Source organism: Mesoplodon densirostris, chromosome 12, assembly GCF_025265405.1.
Source record: "Mesoplodon densirostris isolate mMesDen1 chromosome 12, mMesDen1 primary haplotype, whole genome shotgun sequence".
Lineage (NCBI taxonomy): Eukaryota > Metazoa > Chordata > Mammalia > Artiodactyla > Ziphiidae > Mesoplodon > Mesoplodon densirostris.
The window spans coordinates 84,320,090-84,337,013 of record NC_082672.1 but is presented as its reverse complement, the minus strand read 5'-3'; the positions used below and the strand labels follow the sequence as shown (position 1 = coordinate 84,337,013).

At 39.8% G+C, this 16,924-nt stretch overlaps 1 protein-coding gene across 2 annotated transcripts in view; it reads left to right on the top strand.

The window, feature by feature from the left end:
* The first annotated feature begins 10,850 nt into the window (after positions 1–10,850).
* The window catches only part of IMPG1 (interphotoreceptor matrix proteoglycan 1), an 88,979-nt gene continuing 82,905 nt past the window's right edge, over positions 10,851–16,924 (top strand). For both annotated transcript variants that reach the window (XM_060115214.1, XM_060115213.1), the window contains exon 1: positions 10,851–10,917. In XM_060115214.1, coding sequence (XP_059971197.1) covers positions 10,851–10,917 — 67 coding nt within the window. The remainder of the gene's footprint in view (positions 10,918–16,924) is intronic.

Sequence of the window (16,924 nt, the reverse complement as noted above, 5' to 3'; positions counted from 1 at the left end):
ACACAGCCTGAAGGGGTTAGTGCGCCACAGCTGGCCGGGAGGGAGTCCAGGAAAAGGTCTGGAGCTGCCGAAGAGGCAAGAGACTTTTTCTTCCCTCTCTGTTCCCTGGTGCGCGAGGAGAGGGGATTCAGAGCGCCGCCTAAACGAGCTCCAGAGACGGGCGCGAGCCGCGGCTAAAAGCGCAGACCCCAGAGACGGGTGTGAGATGCTAAGGTTGCTGCTGCCGCCACCAAGAAGCCTGTGTGAGAGCACAGGTCACTCTCCACACCGCCCCTCCCGGGAGCCTGTGCAGCCCGCCACTGCCAGGGTCCCGGGATCCAGGGACAACTTACCCGGGAGAACGCACAGCACGCCTCGGGCTGGTGCAACATCACGCCGGCCTCTACTGCCCCGCACTCCGTACCCCTCCCTCCCCCCGGCCTGAGTGAGCCAGAGCCCCCGAAGCGGCTGCTCCTTTAACCCCGTCCTGTCTGGGCGAAGAACAGATGCCCTCCGGCGACCTACACGGAGAGGCGGGGCCGAATCCAAAGCTGAGCCCCGGCAGCTGTGCAAACAAAGAAGAGAAAGGGAAATCTCTCCCAGCAGCCTCAGAAGCAGCGGATTAAAGCTCCACAATCAACTTGATGTACCTGCATCTGTGAACTACCTGAATCGACAACGAATCATCCCAAATTGAGGAGGTGGACTTTGAGAGCAAGATATATTATTTTTTCCCCTTTTCCTCTCTTTGTGAGTGTGTATGTGCATGCTTCTGTGTGAGATTTTGTCTGTATAGCTTTGCTTTCACCATCTGTCCTAGGGTTCTGTTCGTCCGTTTTTTTGTTTGTTTGTTTTCGGGTTTTTTACTTTAAAAATTTTTTTCTTAATAATTTTTTTTTTTTTTTTTCGGTATGCGGGCCTCTCACTGTTGTGGCCTCCCCCGTTGCGGAGCACAGGCTCCGGACGCGCAGGCTCCGGACGCGCAGGCTCAGCGGCCATGGCTCACGGGCCCAGCCGCTCCGCGGCATATGGGATCCTCCCAGACCGGGGCACGAACCCGTATCCCCTGCATCGGCAGGCGGACTCTCAACCACTCGCGCCACCAGGGAGGCCCTTAATAATTATTTTTTATTTTAATAACTTTATTTTATTTTATCTTTATTTTATTTTATTTTATCCTCTTTCCTTCTTTCTTTTTATTTTTTCTCCCTTTTGTTCTGAGCCATGTGGATGAAAGGCTCTTGGTGCTCCAGCCAGGAGTCAGTGCTGTGCCTCTGAGGTGGGAGAGCCAACTTCAGGACACTGGTCCACAAAAGACCTCCCAGCTCTACATAATATCAAATGGCAAAAATCTCCCAGAGATCGCCATCTTAACACCAACACCCAGCTTCACTCAACGACCAGCAAGCTATGCCAAGCTATGGACACCCTATGCCAAAAAACTAGCAAGACAGGAACACAACCCCACCCATTAGCAGAGAGGCTGCCTAAAATCATAATAAGGCCAGAGACACCCCAAAACACACCACCAAATGTGGACCTGCCCACCAGAAAGACAAGATCCAGACTCATCCACCGGAACACAGGCACTAGTCCCCCTCCACCAGGAAGCCTACACCACCCACTGAACCAACTTTAGCCACTGGGGACAGACACCAAAAACAACGGGAATTACGAACGTGCAGCCTGAAAAAGGAGACCCCAAACACAGTAAGATAAGCAAAATAAGAAGACAGAGAAACACACAGCAGATGAAGGAGCAAGATAAAAACCCACGAGACCTAACAAATAAAGAGGAAATAGGCAGTCTACCTGAAAAAGAATTCAGAATAATGATAGTAAAGATGATCCAAAATCTTGGAAATAGAATAGACAAAATGCAAGAAACATTTAACAAGGACCTAGAAGAACTAAAGATGAAACAAGCAATGCTGAACAACACAATAAATGAAATTAAAAATACTCTAGAAGGGATCAGTAGCAGAATAACTGAGGCAGAAGAACGGATAAGTGACCTGGAAGATAAAAGAGTGGAAATAACTGCTGCAGAGCAGAATAAAGAAAAAATTATGAAAAGAACTGAGGACACTCTCAGAGACCTCTGGGACAACATTAAACGCACCAACATTCAAATTATAGGGGTTCCAGAAGAAAAAGAGAAAAAGAAAGATACTGAGAAACTATTTGAAGAGATTATAGTTGAAAACTTCCCTAATATGGGAAAGGAAATAGTTAATCAAGTCCAGGAAGAACAGAGAGTCCCATACAGGATAAATCCAAGGAGAAACATGCCAAGGCATATATTAATCAAACGGGAGAGGCCACAACAGTGAGAGGCCCTAGTACTGCAAAAAAAAATAAAAGCTGCACAGCCTGTGAAAAAATATTAAATAAAATGCATGCGGATTGACACCTTTAAGATATTTTTCAAAGTTACCTGCTTCTCGGGCTTCCCTGGTGGCGCAGTGGTTGGGGGTCCGCCTGCCGATGCAGGGGACAGGGGTTCATGCCCCGGTCCGGGAAGGTCCCACATGCTGCGGAGCGGCTGGGCCCGTGAGCCAAGGCCGCTGAGCCTGCGCGTCCGGAGCCTGTGCTCTGCAACGGGAGAGGCCACAACTGTGAGAGGCAAAAAGCTTCTCTAGTGTTCTGCTTATAATTATTTTTCCCAAAGAGAGACTAGTTCCATTTATTCTGTGTCACTCTAATTATTACCAAGGACTTGGAAGGAGCAAGGAGGAGAGACAGGGAAGAACTCTGTGCTGGGAGCCCTGGGGGGGAAGCCTGAGCTGCTCAGTCTCCAGGAGAGCACGGGGTCATCCAAGTCCTCCCACCCCAGAATTCATCGTCACGTCTCTGAGAATATAGTGAAGGTGGATGAGGATTCAGGGCCGCCATCCCTGGGTTGCTCTCATTCATGTCGCTGTTCAAACTGTCATCCCGCAGCCCTGCATCCCTGCCCAGGTGCAGCTTTTGTCAGATTCCAGGTGCTGCTCCTTCCCTCATTAGGCCCGAGGCTGCCCTTTTGTTTAATCCTGATGGCCAACGTGAGATGATCCGGAGGGTAAATGCAAAAGATAGGTGCCCCACCTTAGATGACATTCCCGTCAGTGTTCCCCTCGTGTTTCCAGGCGCTTTAACCCTCCTCCCTAACACCTGGGTGATAATGCAGGGAAACTCTTGGAGCTGCACAGGGTGAATCTTGTATTAACAAGAAAAACACTTATTCAAGACACCCAACAGTGTAGAGGAAGTCACTGGGTTTGTTTGTTTGTTTGTTTGTTTGTTTGTTTTGCGGTACGCGGGCCTCTCCCGTTGCAGAGCACAGGCTCCGGACGCGCAGGCTTTTATCAGAGGTCACAGAACCTGTTCTCCCCACATCATGGATTTAATACCCATGGCACTGCCAACCTGCCCCTCCTGGTGATACCGGAAAAGCTTGGAAAAGCTTTATCAGAACTCCAGGCTCTTCTTCAACTCATCCGAAAGAATTTGGTCGAGGAACACAAAACAAAGGAAAACACACACACACACACACACACACACACACACACACTGAGGGGCAAAGAGAACAAAGAAGCAGGTTATCTAGGGCAGAAACAGAAGTTACACGCACAGAGAAGAGCGCGGGTGTCCTCAGGAGTGAGGGGCTCACGGCCGGGTTGTTGATCCCACTTTTATTTTACTTTTAGCCCTTTGAGTGGGCAGGGGTCTTTTGATTAAGGGTGGAATACTCACTGAGGAGCGGGTTGAGGTGTGGCCTGGATTGCACCCGGCTGCGACAGCCCCCGGTCTTGCCTATTTGTCTCCAACAGCCACCGTGCACTGGCTCTAAGAGCTGTTTTCCCTTAAATTTTCCCTTATTAGTCCAGCGCCACATGTGGAAGGTCATACAGCGTTCACCAGCAACCCGTGCATTTTTATTGTGCATGCTCCACACTGCTCATGGTCAGAGTTTCTTGTTCAGATGCTACAAAGTTTCTATTTTAGATGCTATTCCTCAGTGCATCATGGCCTCATTAAGTGCAAAACAAGGAGGTGACTTTGCCCTCTGCCTGATGCCTATGCATGAGGAGGCTGTCCTTGGGCATGGCCCTGTCTTTCCTGCCTCACTAGGACTGGTCCCTTCTTGGAGTGGTTCAGCCACTCCTGGTTAGTTACTCATCTTGATGGTGATGGAAATACCTCAAGAATCCCCTTTGCCTGCCTGAATTGCAGAGACAAAGCAACCACGTGAGCCGAAAGAGAAAGGTGTCCAGGCCTCCACCAAATACAGCCCAGCTCCTGTGTAGTCTAGAAAATCTCCAACTCAAAAATTTTATTAAACTGATCTTGGATTGTTAGTAATCCCCAGAGCTTAGAAGAAGCAAAGGAAAATTCTCTCTGGAAGGAAATATCTTTGACTTCAAGTTCTTTCTTTAAAATTATTTTTTGTATTTTTAATAAACTTTTTATATTATAATAAATTTAGACTTACAGAAAACTTGTGAAGATATTAGAGAGTTCCCATATACCCCTATGGCAACTCAGTTTCCCCTAGCATTAATATCTTCTAGTATTATATATGTTACATTTAATGAATCAATATTGATACCTGAACCTATTAACTGAAGCCCATACTTTATTCAGATTTTTCCTAGGTTTTTTTTTTGACTTTTATATAGTATACTGTTCCAGGATCCCATTACATAATTACATCCATAATTACTCTATGCTCATCTATTCAAAGTGCACACACCCCAAAATGCCTACAACTGTTCCACCTGTTTGTCCCTTCCAGAGAGTCATATAAATGGAATGACACAGTATGTTGTCTTTTCAGACTGCCTTCCTTAACCTAACAATGTGCATTTAAGATTCATCTGTGTCTTTGCATGGCATAATTCATACCTTCTTATTACTAACAGTATTCTCTTGAGTATGCACAGTTTGTTTATTAATTCACCTACCAAAGAACATCTTGTTGCTTCTGGGTTTTGGCGATTATGAACAAAGCTGCTATAGATAGTCAAGTGCAGGTTTTTGCATGGACATGCATTTTCAGTTCAGTTGGGTAAATACCTGAGAGTGTGATTGCTGGATTGTATGGTAAGACTATGTTTAGCTTTGCAAAAACTTACCAAACTGTCTTCTAAAGTGCCTGTGCCAATTTGCATTCCCACCAGTAATGAATGAGAGTTCCTATTGCTCCACATCTTTGCCAGCAGTTGGTAGTGTCAATTTTTTAAAAAATTTTAGTTATCCTAATAACTATGTAGTAGTATCTCATTGATGTTTCAATTTGCATTTATTGTAATAATGACAAATGATGTTGAACAACTTTTCATTTGCTTATTTGCCATCTGTATATTTTCTTTGGTGAGGTGTCTTGTTCAGATATTTGGCTCATTTTTAACTGAGTGTTAGGTTTCCTTATCGTTGAGTTTTAAGCTTCCTTTGTATGTTTTGGATACATGTCTTTTATCAGAAATGTGTTTTGTAAAAATTTTCTCCCAGTTTGTGGCTTACCTTTTTTTTTAAATTTTATTTATTTATTTATTTATTTATTTATTTATTTATTGGCTGCACTGGGTCTTCGTTGCTGTGTGCAGGCTTTCTCTCTAGTTGCAGTGAGCAGGGGCTACTCTTTGTTGTGGTGCACGGGCTTCTCATTGTGGTGGTTTCTCTTGTTGTGGAGCACAGGCTCTAGGTGTGCGGGCTTCAGCAGTTGTGGCTTGCAGGCTCTAGAGCGCAGGCTCAGTAGTTGTGGCACACAGGCTCAGTTGCTCTGCGGCATGTGGGATCTTCCCAGACCAGGGATCAAGCCCATGTCCCCTGCACTGGCAAGCGATTCCCAACAACTGTGCCACCAAGAAAGTCCCTGTGGCTTATCTTTTAATTTTGTTTACAGTCTCTTTAGCAGAGCAGAAAATTTTCATTTTAATAAAATCCAACTTACCATTTTTTTTGTTTCATGGATCGTGCTTTTATCTTGTCTCTAAAATCTTATCACCAAGCCTAAGACCAAGATTTTCTTCTATATTTTCTTATAGAGTTTTTATATGCATTTTTCATTTATGTGTATGTTTCATTTTTACTTCATTTCTGTGTAAGGTGTAATGTTTGTGTCTGGGTTCATTTTTTTGTTTGTTTTTTATAGGAATTTTTGGTGGCAGGTTCATATGGCACCATTTGTTGAAAAGACAATCCTTCATCCATTGAATTGTTTTTGCACCTTTGTCCAAAATCAATCAACTATATTTGTGTGGGCCCTTCTGGGCTCTTTATTCTGTTGCATTAACCTTTTGGTCTATTCTTTCACCAATACCATAATGTCTTGCTCACTGTACTACAACTCTTAAAATATAATGTCTAGCATACGAAAAGAAAAAATAACCACTTGTACAAGGAGATAAGATAGTAACAAATTAAAAAGTAAGAAAAGCAAGACAACAGAAATAACACCCAGAGCTCCAGACTTTGGAGTTATCAAACTATTCTTTCTATATTTAATGAGATAAAACACAAGGTTAAAATTTTTAACCCAGACGCATAAACTATTTTTTTAAAATGATGAAGCAGACTTGAAGAAGAACCAAATGGAAATCCCAGAACTGAAAAATACAGTAACTAAAATTAAGAAAAATAAATTATATCCAGCTGAAGAAAAAATAGTGAAATAAAAGATGTCAATATAATGAAAGCAAGAGGGAGGTAAAGGGTGGGAAAAATGAGTATATGAGACACAGATTTTATGGCAAAGGTGGAAATTCAGAACAGTATGGAGAATGATGATCCTTTCAATAAATGGTGGTGGGACAAGCAAAAGTAAGCAACGGTGCTTACAAATGTGTAGTTAAGCTGCAAAATAAATTAAGAAAATCAAGTAAGTGGTTACCGTAGAAATCAGAATTAGTGATTATATTTCATGGAGAAGAAATGTTTGTGTTTGTAAGACCATGGATCCTTCTGGGGTGCTATTAATATTCTCTGGTTTTACTTGTATATTACCAGCGTGTTCACTTCATAATAATTTTATTAAGCTGAACATGTAGGTTTAAGCCAAGTTTTAAAACATGGATAAATGGTAGCAGGCTTAGAAATACAAATCTTAAACTGACAGCAGAGAAAGCTCAGAAACAATCTAATTTACATAAATATATTTAAAGACATACCGGGTACTTCTGAAAATGGAGGTAACTTAATAGAAGGATTGGGTTAAAAATAGAAGAATAAATTGAAATATCTAATAATCACTTAGAGTTCCAACACCCCTCCCCCATTCCATTCATTTGTGTAACTGCCTTTTTGCCACCCAACAGAAGGCTGAAGTTTTGTTTTCTGGACAGCGTAAAACATTCTCTGGACTATTAAATATTTGGCAGATTTGGTAATAAGGGTACTTCTCTGAAAACAAGAAAATTAAATTAAAATATCATGAGACTATTAAGACTCAAGCCCCAGACCGTTTTCTCCACTCGTGTACTGATATATTGGGAGCTAGGCTATATCCTAAATTCAAGAGATGAGCAGTCTTTTCTGGAAGATCTGACCACCTGGAGAGGAAATACTTAAAGATGCTGACTTCAGATGTTCTGGAAAAAGGGTTACCAGATGTAGAAAATAAAAATATAGAATGCCCAGTTAAATTTGGATCTTAGATAAACAAATAATTTTATAGTATGTCACACATAATACTTGTGACATATTTATACTAAAAAAATTATTTTTTTTATCTTGTTTAACTGAGTATCCTTAGTTATATTTTATAATTTTATATAACTATATTTTATCAGGCAACACTAAAAAGGAAGTATCCTAGCCAGATAAATCTATACTGAAGACCACAGTTCACAAGTTCCAATCTTATGCACAGAACTTTCAGTCAGCTATTTACAGACTTGAAAATAAGTGAGTGGTCAGCCAAGGATTACCAGATATTTGAGAAAAGCTTCAAGTAAAAAAGATTAAAAAGCAAAAAGAGGGCTTCCCTGGTGGCACAGTTGTTGAGAGTCCGCCTGCTGATGCAGGGGACACGGGTTCATGCCCCAGTCCGGGAAGATCCCATATGCTGCGGAATGGCTAGGCCCGTGAGCCATGGCCACTGAGCCTGCGTGTCCGGAGCCTGTGCTCCACAACAGGAGAGGCCACAACAGTGAGAGGCCTGTATACCGAAAAAAAAAAAAAAAAAAAAAGCAGAAAGAAAAGAATTTAAAATTCAGCTTGGATGAAACAGAGGCTACAAAAGAAGAAAATAATTTCTGAAACTGTTATTAATACCTTTAAAGAAATAAAAGAAATTGTATCCCCGAAATCCTGAAACAGTATCTTATTAAAATTTTTAAAAAAGAAAAAAAATTTAAGACAAAAACCACCAAAAGCAATTCCCCAGAAATTACAAATGACAGTAAAAATTTAAAAACCAAATAAAGGTTAAAAGATTAACTTGAGAAAATGTGCTAGAAACGGGAGTATAAAGAGTAAGAGGGAAATAAAAGAAAGCATGAATTTTAAAAGTTAAAGAACCAGTTCAAGAATGCTGCCATCCAAATAATATGGATTCCAGAAAGAGAAAATACAGAAATTAAAATATGAAATCAGATCCCTAAAAGAGGTTTTCAATAAATAAAGGACATGAATACCTAGATTAAAGGTTCTCTAAGTGCCCCATACAATGGATTAAAAGAGACCCACAACCAGACAGATTATCATGCAATATCAGAATATTGCAGACAGAGAAAAGATTCTAGAAGTTTCTGGAGAGGAAAAGATCCCATACAAAGAATCAAGAACAATTCGGAGTTCAGATTTTAGTACCACAGGAAGCTAGAAGATGATGGATTAATTAATGTCTTCAGTATTCTAAGTAGATGCTATTTCCAACCTAGAATTCTATATCCAGTTGTCTTAGTTCTTTTGGGCTGCTACAACAGAGTACTATAGACTGAGTGTCTTATAAACAACAGAAATTTATTTCTGACAGTTCTGGAGGCTGGGAGGTCCAAGGTCAAGGGGCAGACATATTCAGTATCTGATGAGAGCCTGCTTGCTGGTGCACAGAAAGCGGTCTTCCTGCTGTGTCCTTACACGGCAGAAGGAGCAAGAGGGCTCTCTGGGGTCTCTTTTCTAGGGCACTAATCCCGTTCATGAGGGCTTCATCTTCTGACCCAATCATCTCCCAAAGGCCCCACTTCCAAATACCATCACATTGGAGTTAGTTTTCAGCACATGAATTTTGGGAGGACACAAACATTTCATCTATAGCACTGGCCAAATTATCAGTCAAGTATCAGGATAGATGGAAGCCATGTTCAAACATATAAGACCTCAAATTTATCTACTGTGAACTTTCTTTCAATAATCTACCAGAGCATGTGCTCTGCAAAAACAAGAGATTAGGTTAAGAAAGAAGGCAACCTGGGGTTCGGAAAACAAGAGAGGTGAAGGAATCCCCAGGATGCTTGTGAAAGGAGATCCCCAGATTGCTGCTGTGAACAATAACAAGAAATGGAACACTATAGCCTGGAGGAGGTTAGAAAGCTCTAGGAAACATGGACAATCTGAGGTGATTGACCATATGAGGAGGAAATTTACACATCTGGGGTAACATTTGGGATTAACTGATTGTTTTATATGTAGGAAACTTAGGGGAAAAATGAGATAGTCGCAAAAGTCATTAGAGGTTACTGGTTAAGAGCATAGGCTCCTGGGTTCAAAACCTGGCTCTGCCACATATACTTGGTTTCCTCAAATATAAAACAGAGACAATATTACTTACCTCATAATGGTATACTGAGGAATATATGGGTAATCTACAGAAATCTCTAGAACAGTGTCTATCACAACATAAGAGTTCAATGCATGTTAGTAATTACAGTATATTCCACACTCAGCTATATGTAGCATGTATACAGTCACAATAATATAAGATTGAACTTTCAATAAACTGAAAATACAATAAAACTGAGGCAGATGGAAGGATGGGACTAGTACATGTTCATGAGTGTGGGGAGGGTTTGTGTGGGGTAGGGGGAGAAGATATTCTTAATATTCATTATTTGATAACACCTGAAAGTGAAAAACAAAAAAATAGTAATAGAAGCATACTATTTAGAGGTGCAAATGAGGCTACTAGAAGAATTAGCTTAAGGAATTAAAAGTGGTTGCCTTTGAACGGAGGGAGGTATGGCACCATTATCTTTCACAAACCTTGTAGAACTGTTTGACTCTATACACTCTGTGCATGAATAACAAATTTTAAAAATGTAAACCAGACTTAGACCAGAAAGGTCATCTGTGTGTAATGCCAGAAAGAAAGCAATATACAAAGCAGGCCATTTCTATGAGAATGGAGACAGCTTTGTTACCTCTGGAGACAGACATGTCGACAAATCACAGACTTCCAGGGGTGGCAATTAAGTTCTTTCAGTGGATGTTCCTTGCGCATGTCATTTTGGAAAATATTTGACCCTAACTGTCAACCTTCTTCTGCATTTGGCCGGACTTCCCCTGGTTCTCTGTGTCCCTGTAACAGGTGAATAACTAAGGAAGAAAAGCATTCCTTCTGTCTGTGGACACTTGTTTATAATGGCATTCAGGGTCCCCTAGCTGGGCTGACAGATGCTCCTCCAGAAGGTTAATGAGATAAAGTTTCCTCCAGCTGGTCCTTAAGCAGAGATTACACCTAAGGGGAAGATAATGAGATTATTCCAGAAGCAGGCACTGCCTCATGTTCTTCATAAATTAGCCCTCATAAAGGTAAACCAAGAAGGTTATTCTCACTCAGCTAATATCAATATTTCACTGTTTTTCATATTTCTGTCATTTTATTTTTTTAATGAGACTTGGGACTGTTCTATGATTATTACCAGAAATACCAATGCACAAAAGCCAGAATGTATTTGGAAACTAGAAGGGCTATTTTTGTTCTTTGGATTTTTCTCCAAGTTCAAGGAATCAAAGGTAAGTTATTTAAATATTTGTTTATTTTTTAATTGCTTATATATAAAATCTATTTACAGAGTTGAACATTCAAAATCAAGAAGGTCACCACTGTAACTCAGAGGGCTCGTATATGGTAGGCCTTGAATAAATATTGATTGATTGATTGAATGATTGTCAGAAACGGTTTTCACTTGCTGAATATTTATTTTATATTTGCATAATATATGTATTTTTATATATATTTTATTTTTGCATCTTAAGTGCAATTTATGTTAACAAAATAAGAGAGATGAATGCATCCTATTTACTCTTATAAAACATTGAATACAAATTCATAACATTAATGTCAATAAAATTAGTAGGTCCGTGAAAAAAATGAAATTAATACTTTGTCAATTATGATCAAACAAAAAATGTATTCCTTACCCTCTCATAGTTAAACCATTAGTTATTTTCCCTTAGAAAATAGCAAGTGTGCTTCATCTTCAGAGTCCATGATGAGGACCAACTCAGAAACTCGGTTGCTTGTAAAGTTGTATGCGTAAAAGAACAAGCACTGCAAGTTTTTACAGCAAATCTTCAAGTGAATCTAAAATTAAAGCAAGCCACGAAACAGGCATATTTAAGAAAAATAATGTACTAAAAATAACTTGTTGAATAAAGCTTCGCTTTTTTTTTAAGTATAAGGCTGACCATTATAACATAATGTTTAAGACATTCGAAATCAATAATGTTCAGTTCTTCTTTAAGGATGACGTAGCTTTGGACAATCAACCTTTTAATTGAAGTATTGGTTTTAAAGTGCCCATAGAAAAGTAAAACAAATTGTTGATTGCATTTGTTAAGTCACAAAAATAACAGACCTGTCAGTTATTTTATATGTAACATTTTAGTGGTTGCATCTGGAGAGAGAAGAAAATTTCTGGAAAAGATTATATGAAAATTCCCTTTATGGTTTGCTACCTATAAATGATAATGGATGGAGAAAAAGTTTACTTACTTGCCTTTCAATTTGTCAGTTATATATAAATGTTTACATTTATAAAAACATTTTAATTATAAACAAATGATGGGATTCCAGCATATTCTGAGCTTAATCTGCTGAAGCACACCAATTTATCAGTTTCAGAAACTTGACCAGTCAAATCAGCTTTGGTTTTGTTTGTTTAATTAATTATGTTAACTAATTTAGCTATTTTCTCTATTTTCATATATTATGTATCAGCTATTACAATTACAAATAGCATAGTTACATTCAGAAAGTTAAATGAAAGAAGCTCACCAAAAAACTACAATTTGCTATAGGCCAATATCTATGAAACAAACTACTATAACTGCATAATAAAAAATCTTTACATGGTTACTTGTTTGGGGCTTTTTATTCCATAAGAACCTCAGATCTGTAAATTTATGTTAATCTTTAATTAGTGAGGTCCACGGGTAATTAGAGTTTATGTACTTCAGCCAGACTGGTTTCCCATTTGTGACTAATTAACCATTATGAGTGTATTTACATAGAAAATGCTTTTGGAAGAGAGAAGAGTTCGACTCAATACAACTAGCTGTTGAGCATAAAAACTGGGTATTTAAAGTCAAGAACTTCTTTTTAGGGCTTCCCTGGTGGCGCAGTGGTTGAGAGTCCGCCTGCCGATGCAGGGGGCACGGGTTCGTACCCCGGTCTGGGAAGATCCCACATGCCGCGGAGCGGCTGGGCCCGTGAGCCATGGCTGCTGAGCCTGCGCGTCTGGAGCCTGTGCTCCGCAACGGGAGGGGCCACAGCAGTGAGAGGCCCGTGTACCGCAAAAAAAAAAAAAAAAAAAAGAATTTCTTTTTAAAAAGTTATAGATTATTTGAAAAATCGAAAGATATGGAAAATTACCCATAGTACACCTATCCAAACACAACCTATGCTGGCACCTTCATATGTTCCCTCAGTCTTTTTTCTATGCTTATTCAATCTTTACATGATTGCAGTTCTACTGCACACACAATTTTATATGAGGCTTTTTGCACATCTTTTGCATCAGATGAATGGTCTACATTGCTATCTTGCTTTGACAAGCATCATTTTATTGGCTGCATAATGTGCCTTTCAGTTGATATCATGATTTGCTTTATCTAAATACTCAACGAAAGAGAAAGAATTGTTTCTAATTGTTTTGTTGTTATGATATTAAGATATTCATTGCAATGAATATCTTTGCGCATAAGCTCTCTCAGTATTTAAGATTCCTAGCATGAATTCACTAAAGTAAAGTTATTGGGCCAAAGCAATATAAACAGTTTCATGGTGTTTGATTCATATTGCCAAATTTCTTCTCAAAAGATTTCCTATGCCGGTAGGTAATTTTTCCCAATTTGATTCCACAAGTGGAGTGTTTGCTATGTACCCAACACAGAATATTAACAGATTCAGAGATATGTCGATATTTCAAAAGGTTTCCTTTAAGCTTTGAAGATTTCAAATGTAGTTTTTCCATTGATACATAAAAATGAAATGGTTTCGATTTCAAAACATTCATTAAACAAATCGTTTAGTGCAACAAAAGACAGTTCAATAGTTTCAAAGAACAATTACTTCATCAAGATACAGGCACCTCTCTTCGGTTTTCATAATGCGGATGCCAGTTTTATCCTATGTGTACTGCACTGCTTTATTCGCTTACCTTTCCATTTCGCATAAACAATTTCATCTAATTGTTTGTGACATTCTGAGGTGTGGGAGAAAGAGAAGAGAGAAAAGCCACCCTTAGCAAACCCTAAAATGGAAATGGTGTTTATCAGAGTATGGGCTTTTTGCATTATATTTGGTTATACTAAATGAAACCTTAACTAAGTTATTATTAGCTCACCAAGGTAGGGTAATTTATTTTAGTAACTGTGAAATGTCAGGAAATTTGCATTTGAAGACACTCCAGTTCTTGCTAATTCTTTACTACTGGGATATGTCCTCGTTCCATAAAATTACCCAAGAAGTTATTTTTCCTCACTGCGGCTCCATGAACAGAGAACAAAGCTTTATTTATATGGCTGAGATAGCTGCCCAATGACAGTCAGGTTAACTTTGCAGCTCCTATATTTTATCATCTCTGCTACAGTCTCAGAACAGTGTAATCCAGAAGGTTGAAGGCAGATATTTTTCTTCAATTATACCTGAAAAGATGTCCTTAAAATCAGTCATGTAAATTGAAGACACTTTACGTCCAATGGAACAAACCACGGCAGCACACCTCACTCAGACCATTTATTAGATTATATGCTTTAAAAAGAAAAGGCGATTGCTGCCTTGTGACCCTTCCAGGCTTATTTTGCTGATCACACTGAAGGACTATTATATGTGTGAGCTAATTAGGCAGCGTTGACAGGACCTATTGCTTTCGTGGCCATTTCCATCAATCATGAGCGAGCCACCACCTTAAATATCAACCCTATTTGCATGCTAATCCTGTATGCAAATTCAGATCCTGTATACCTTTGGTACCTCAGCCTTGTTCACAGACCTTATCCTGTTTTAAAATAATCCATTTGAGGCAAACCAAAAATCCAGTTTGTTTTTCACAATAGTCTCTAGGTTTATATTATAATTCAGTAGATATTTGGAAATGACCATAGTCAAAGTCTGGTTTTCAGCAACCATTGCGTCTGAGTTCCCTGTCTGAGACTGAGAAACAGTCTCACTGGGGTTTTAGCCTCACTAATCAAGAGCACCATGTCAGATGGAACCATATTAATAAGGGAGGGATTGTACTTTTTGCTCTGCATCCAAGGCGGTCTGCACGCTGAAGCTTATCCTACCGAGGGTTGATATGGTTGACTGGCAGAACCGTGGTGATGAGAATTCATCTATGGAAATGCCACTGCCAAGTCTGACCTACAGTGTGCGTCATTATGGTTATTTACTGAGAATGTACTCCCACTGCCGCCCCTCTCTTCTGGCCCCAGTGAATGTGGGAAGAATATGACAGCGCTACAGAACCATGATAAATACTTCTAAGCATATGGTTGTATTCAGTAGATAAATATTCTCCCATTTACATTCAGCCATTCTTGAGGAAACTGTGTCTTTCTGCGTGCCTTTATAAAGGCATCTTCTTTCATTCCAACTTGGGTTTCTCCATCCAGCCATCTTTAGACCCCTCACTCACCACGGCCCACATCTATTTTCATAATTGCTCCCCTAGGAAAAGGGTTAAAGGAAACTAAGCCAAAAGTCAAGGAAAGAGAAGAACTTCCAAAGTCTCCCCGATGCCTTCAGAATCAGGTCCAATCATTTCATTTGAGGGTCCTTACAATCTGCCCCTACCTTCCTTTCCAGCCTTCCTTGTAGAGCCTACATGAGTCCATGCCATGGCTAGACACATTGCTTTCCGCAGCTCTCCTTACTTGGGAAATATACACCAAGAGTGTACAAAACATATATGTGGTATTTAGAGAATAATAATAACATGCTTGCTTCCCAGGTTAAATAATAAAACATTAATAGTACCTTAGAAGTCCCCTGTCTGCTCTGCCAGGATCTCGTCCCCTTTACTGTCATAAATCTTGTGTTAATCATGTCATTGCTTAACATTAGTGTTTCCACCTACAGATGTATTCTCTAAATAGTATATTACTATTTCTTCATTTTGTTTGTGTATTTATGTAAGTAATCTCATGTTGTATGTGTTCTCCTATGACTTAGTTCTTTGGCTCACCATTATATTTTTAAGAGTCATGTACACTGTTGCATACATCAGACCCTAAGGCAAGAGCTTACCTGCTACTCTTCACTAGGGAGTGCATTTTCAGGGAAACAGGAGGAGAAGAAAATGAGAGATGAAGCAGTGAAAGAGGGAAAACCAACATAAAGATGCCTCACCAACTGGCCAGCACTTGGTGTCAAGTGCAACCAATTGCTGATTTCAAGGGACTGTCTTTAGAGACTACAGGATCTCCAGATTGTCCATGAGGTTAGGAGCCTAGGGGTAAATGGAGAAAAATTCATAAGAGATCTCCTCAAAAGTTCACCTCAAAGGACATTAACTCCCCTGCACTTCCAGTGTACCCATCCATGGACCATGGGTGGGTCTTGGTGCTTCTCACACCTCAGCAGCAACAGAAAATCCTGGGGCAGGAGAAACAGACACCATGACACAGCAAGAGGCAAGGAACTGTGGGCTTGTGTCTCCCATAATGGGTCAGAGCTTATGAAGAGCTGGTCTGAGAGACAGGTGAGGCTAAGAGGGCCTGAGATGATGCTTGAGAGGTGTCTGGGACATACTGCTGCCTGGTATGGATACACCGTGTATTCATTCTTCTGTTGATGGACTTTGCATTACATACAACACTGGTACAGACATTCCCAATTGTCCCCCGGTGCTCTCCAGGAATCTCTCCAGCCTCTAGCTCTCTCTCTCTCTCTCTCTCTCTCTCTCTATCTATCTATCTATCTATCTCTTCTGAATAGGAGAGAAATCACTGTGTCATGAGGAATGCATGTTTTCAGTTTTACCAGGTGATACTGAATTGTCTCCCTAAGTGTTTGTGCCCTTTGGAGTGAGAATCACTTTTGCTCCAAATCCTCATCCACACTTGTTATTGCCTGACTTTTTATTTTTTGTCACTCTGCATTGGGGGTGAAATAGTGTCTCAATGTGGTTTTAATTTGCATTTCTCTGATTACTAATGAAGTTAAGTATCTTTTCCTGTATTTTGGGGTCTTTTGTGCTTCCTCTTCTAGAAAATCCTTGGACAAGTATTTTGACCAATTTTTTCATTGAGATATATGTCTTTTCTTACTGATTTGGAGCAGTTCCTCTTAAGTTGCAGACACCAACCCTTTTGCAATTATGTTCCCTTTCAAAAACCTTCTGCCAGTTTGTAGCCTTGCCTTCTTACTCTCTTAATGGTATAGCCTTTGATGAACACACATTTTTAATTTCAGTGTTGTTGAATTAGCCTTAGTAACTTCATAGTCTCCTAAATTGTCTTATAAAAGATGTTTTGCTTTTCATACTTAATTCATGACAATTTATTGTGTGTGTAT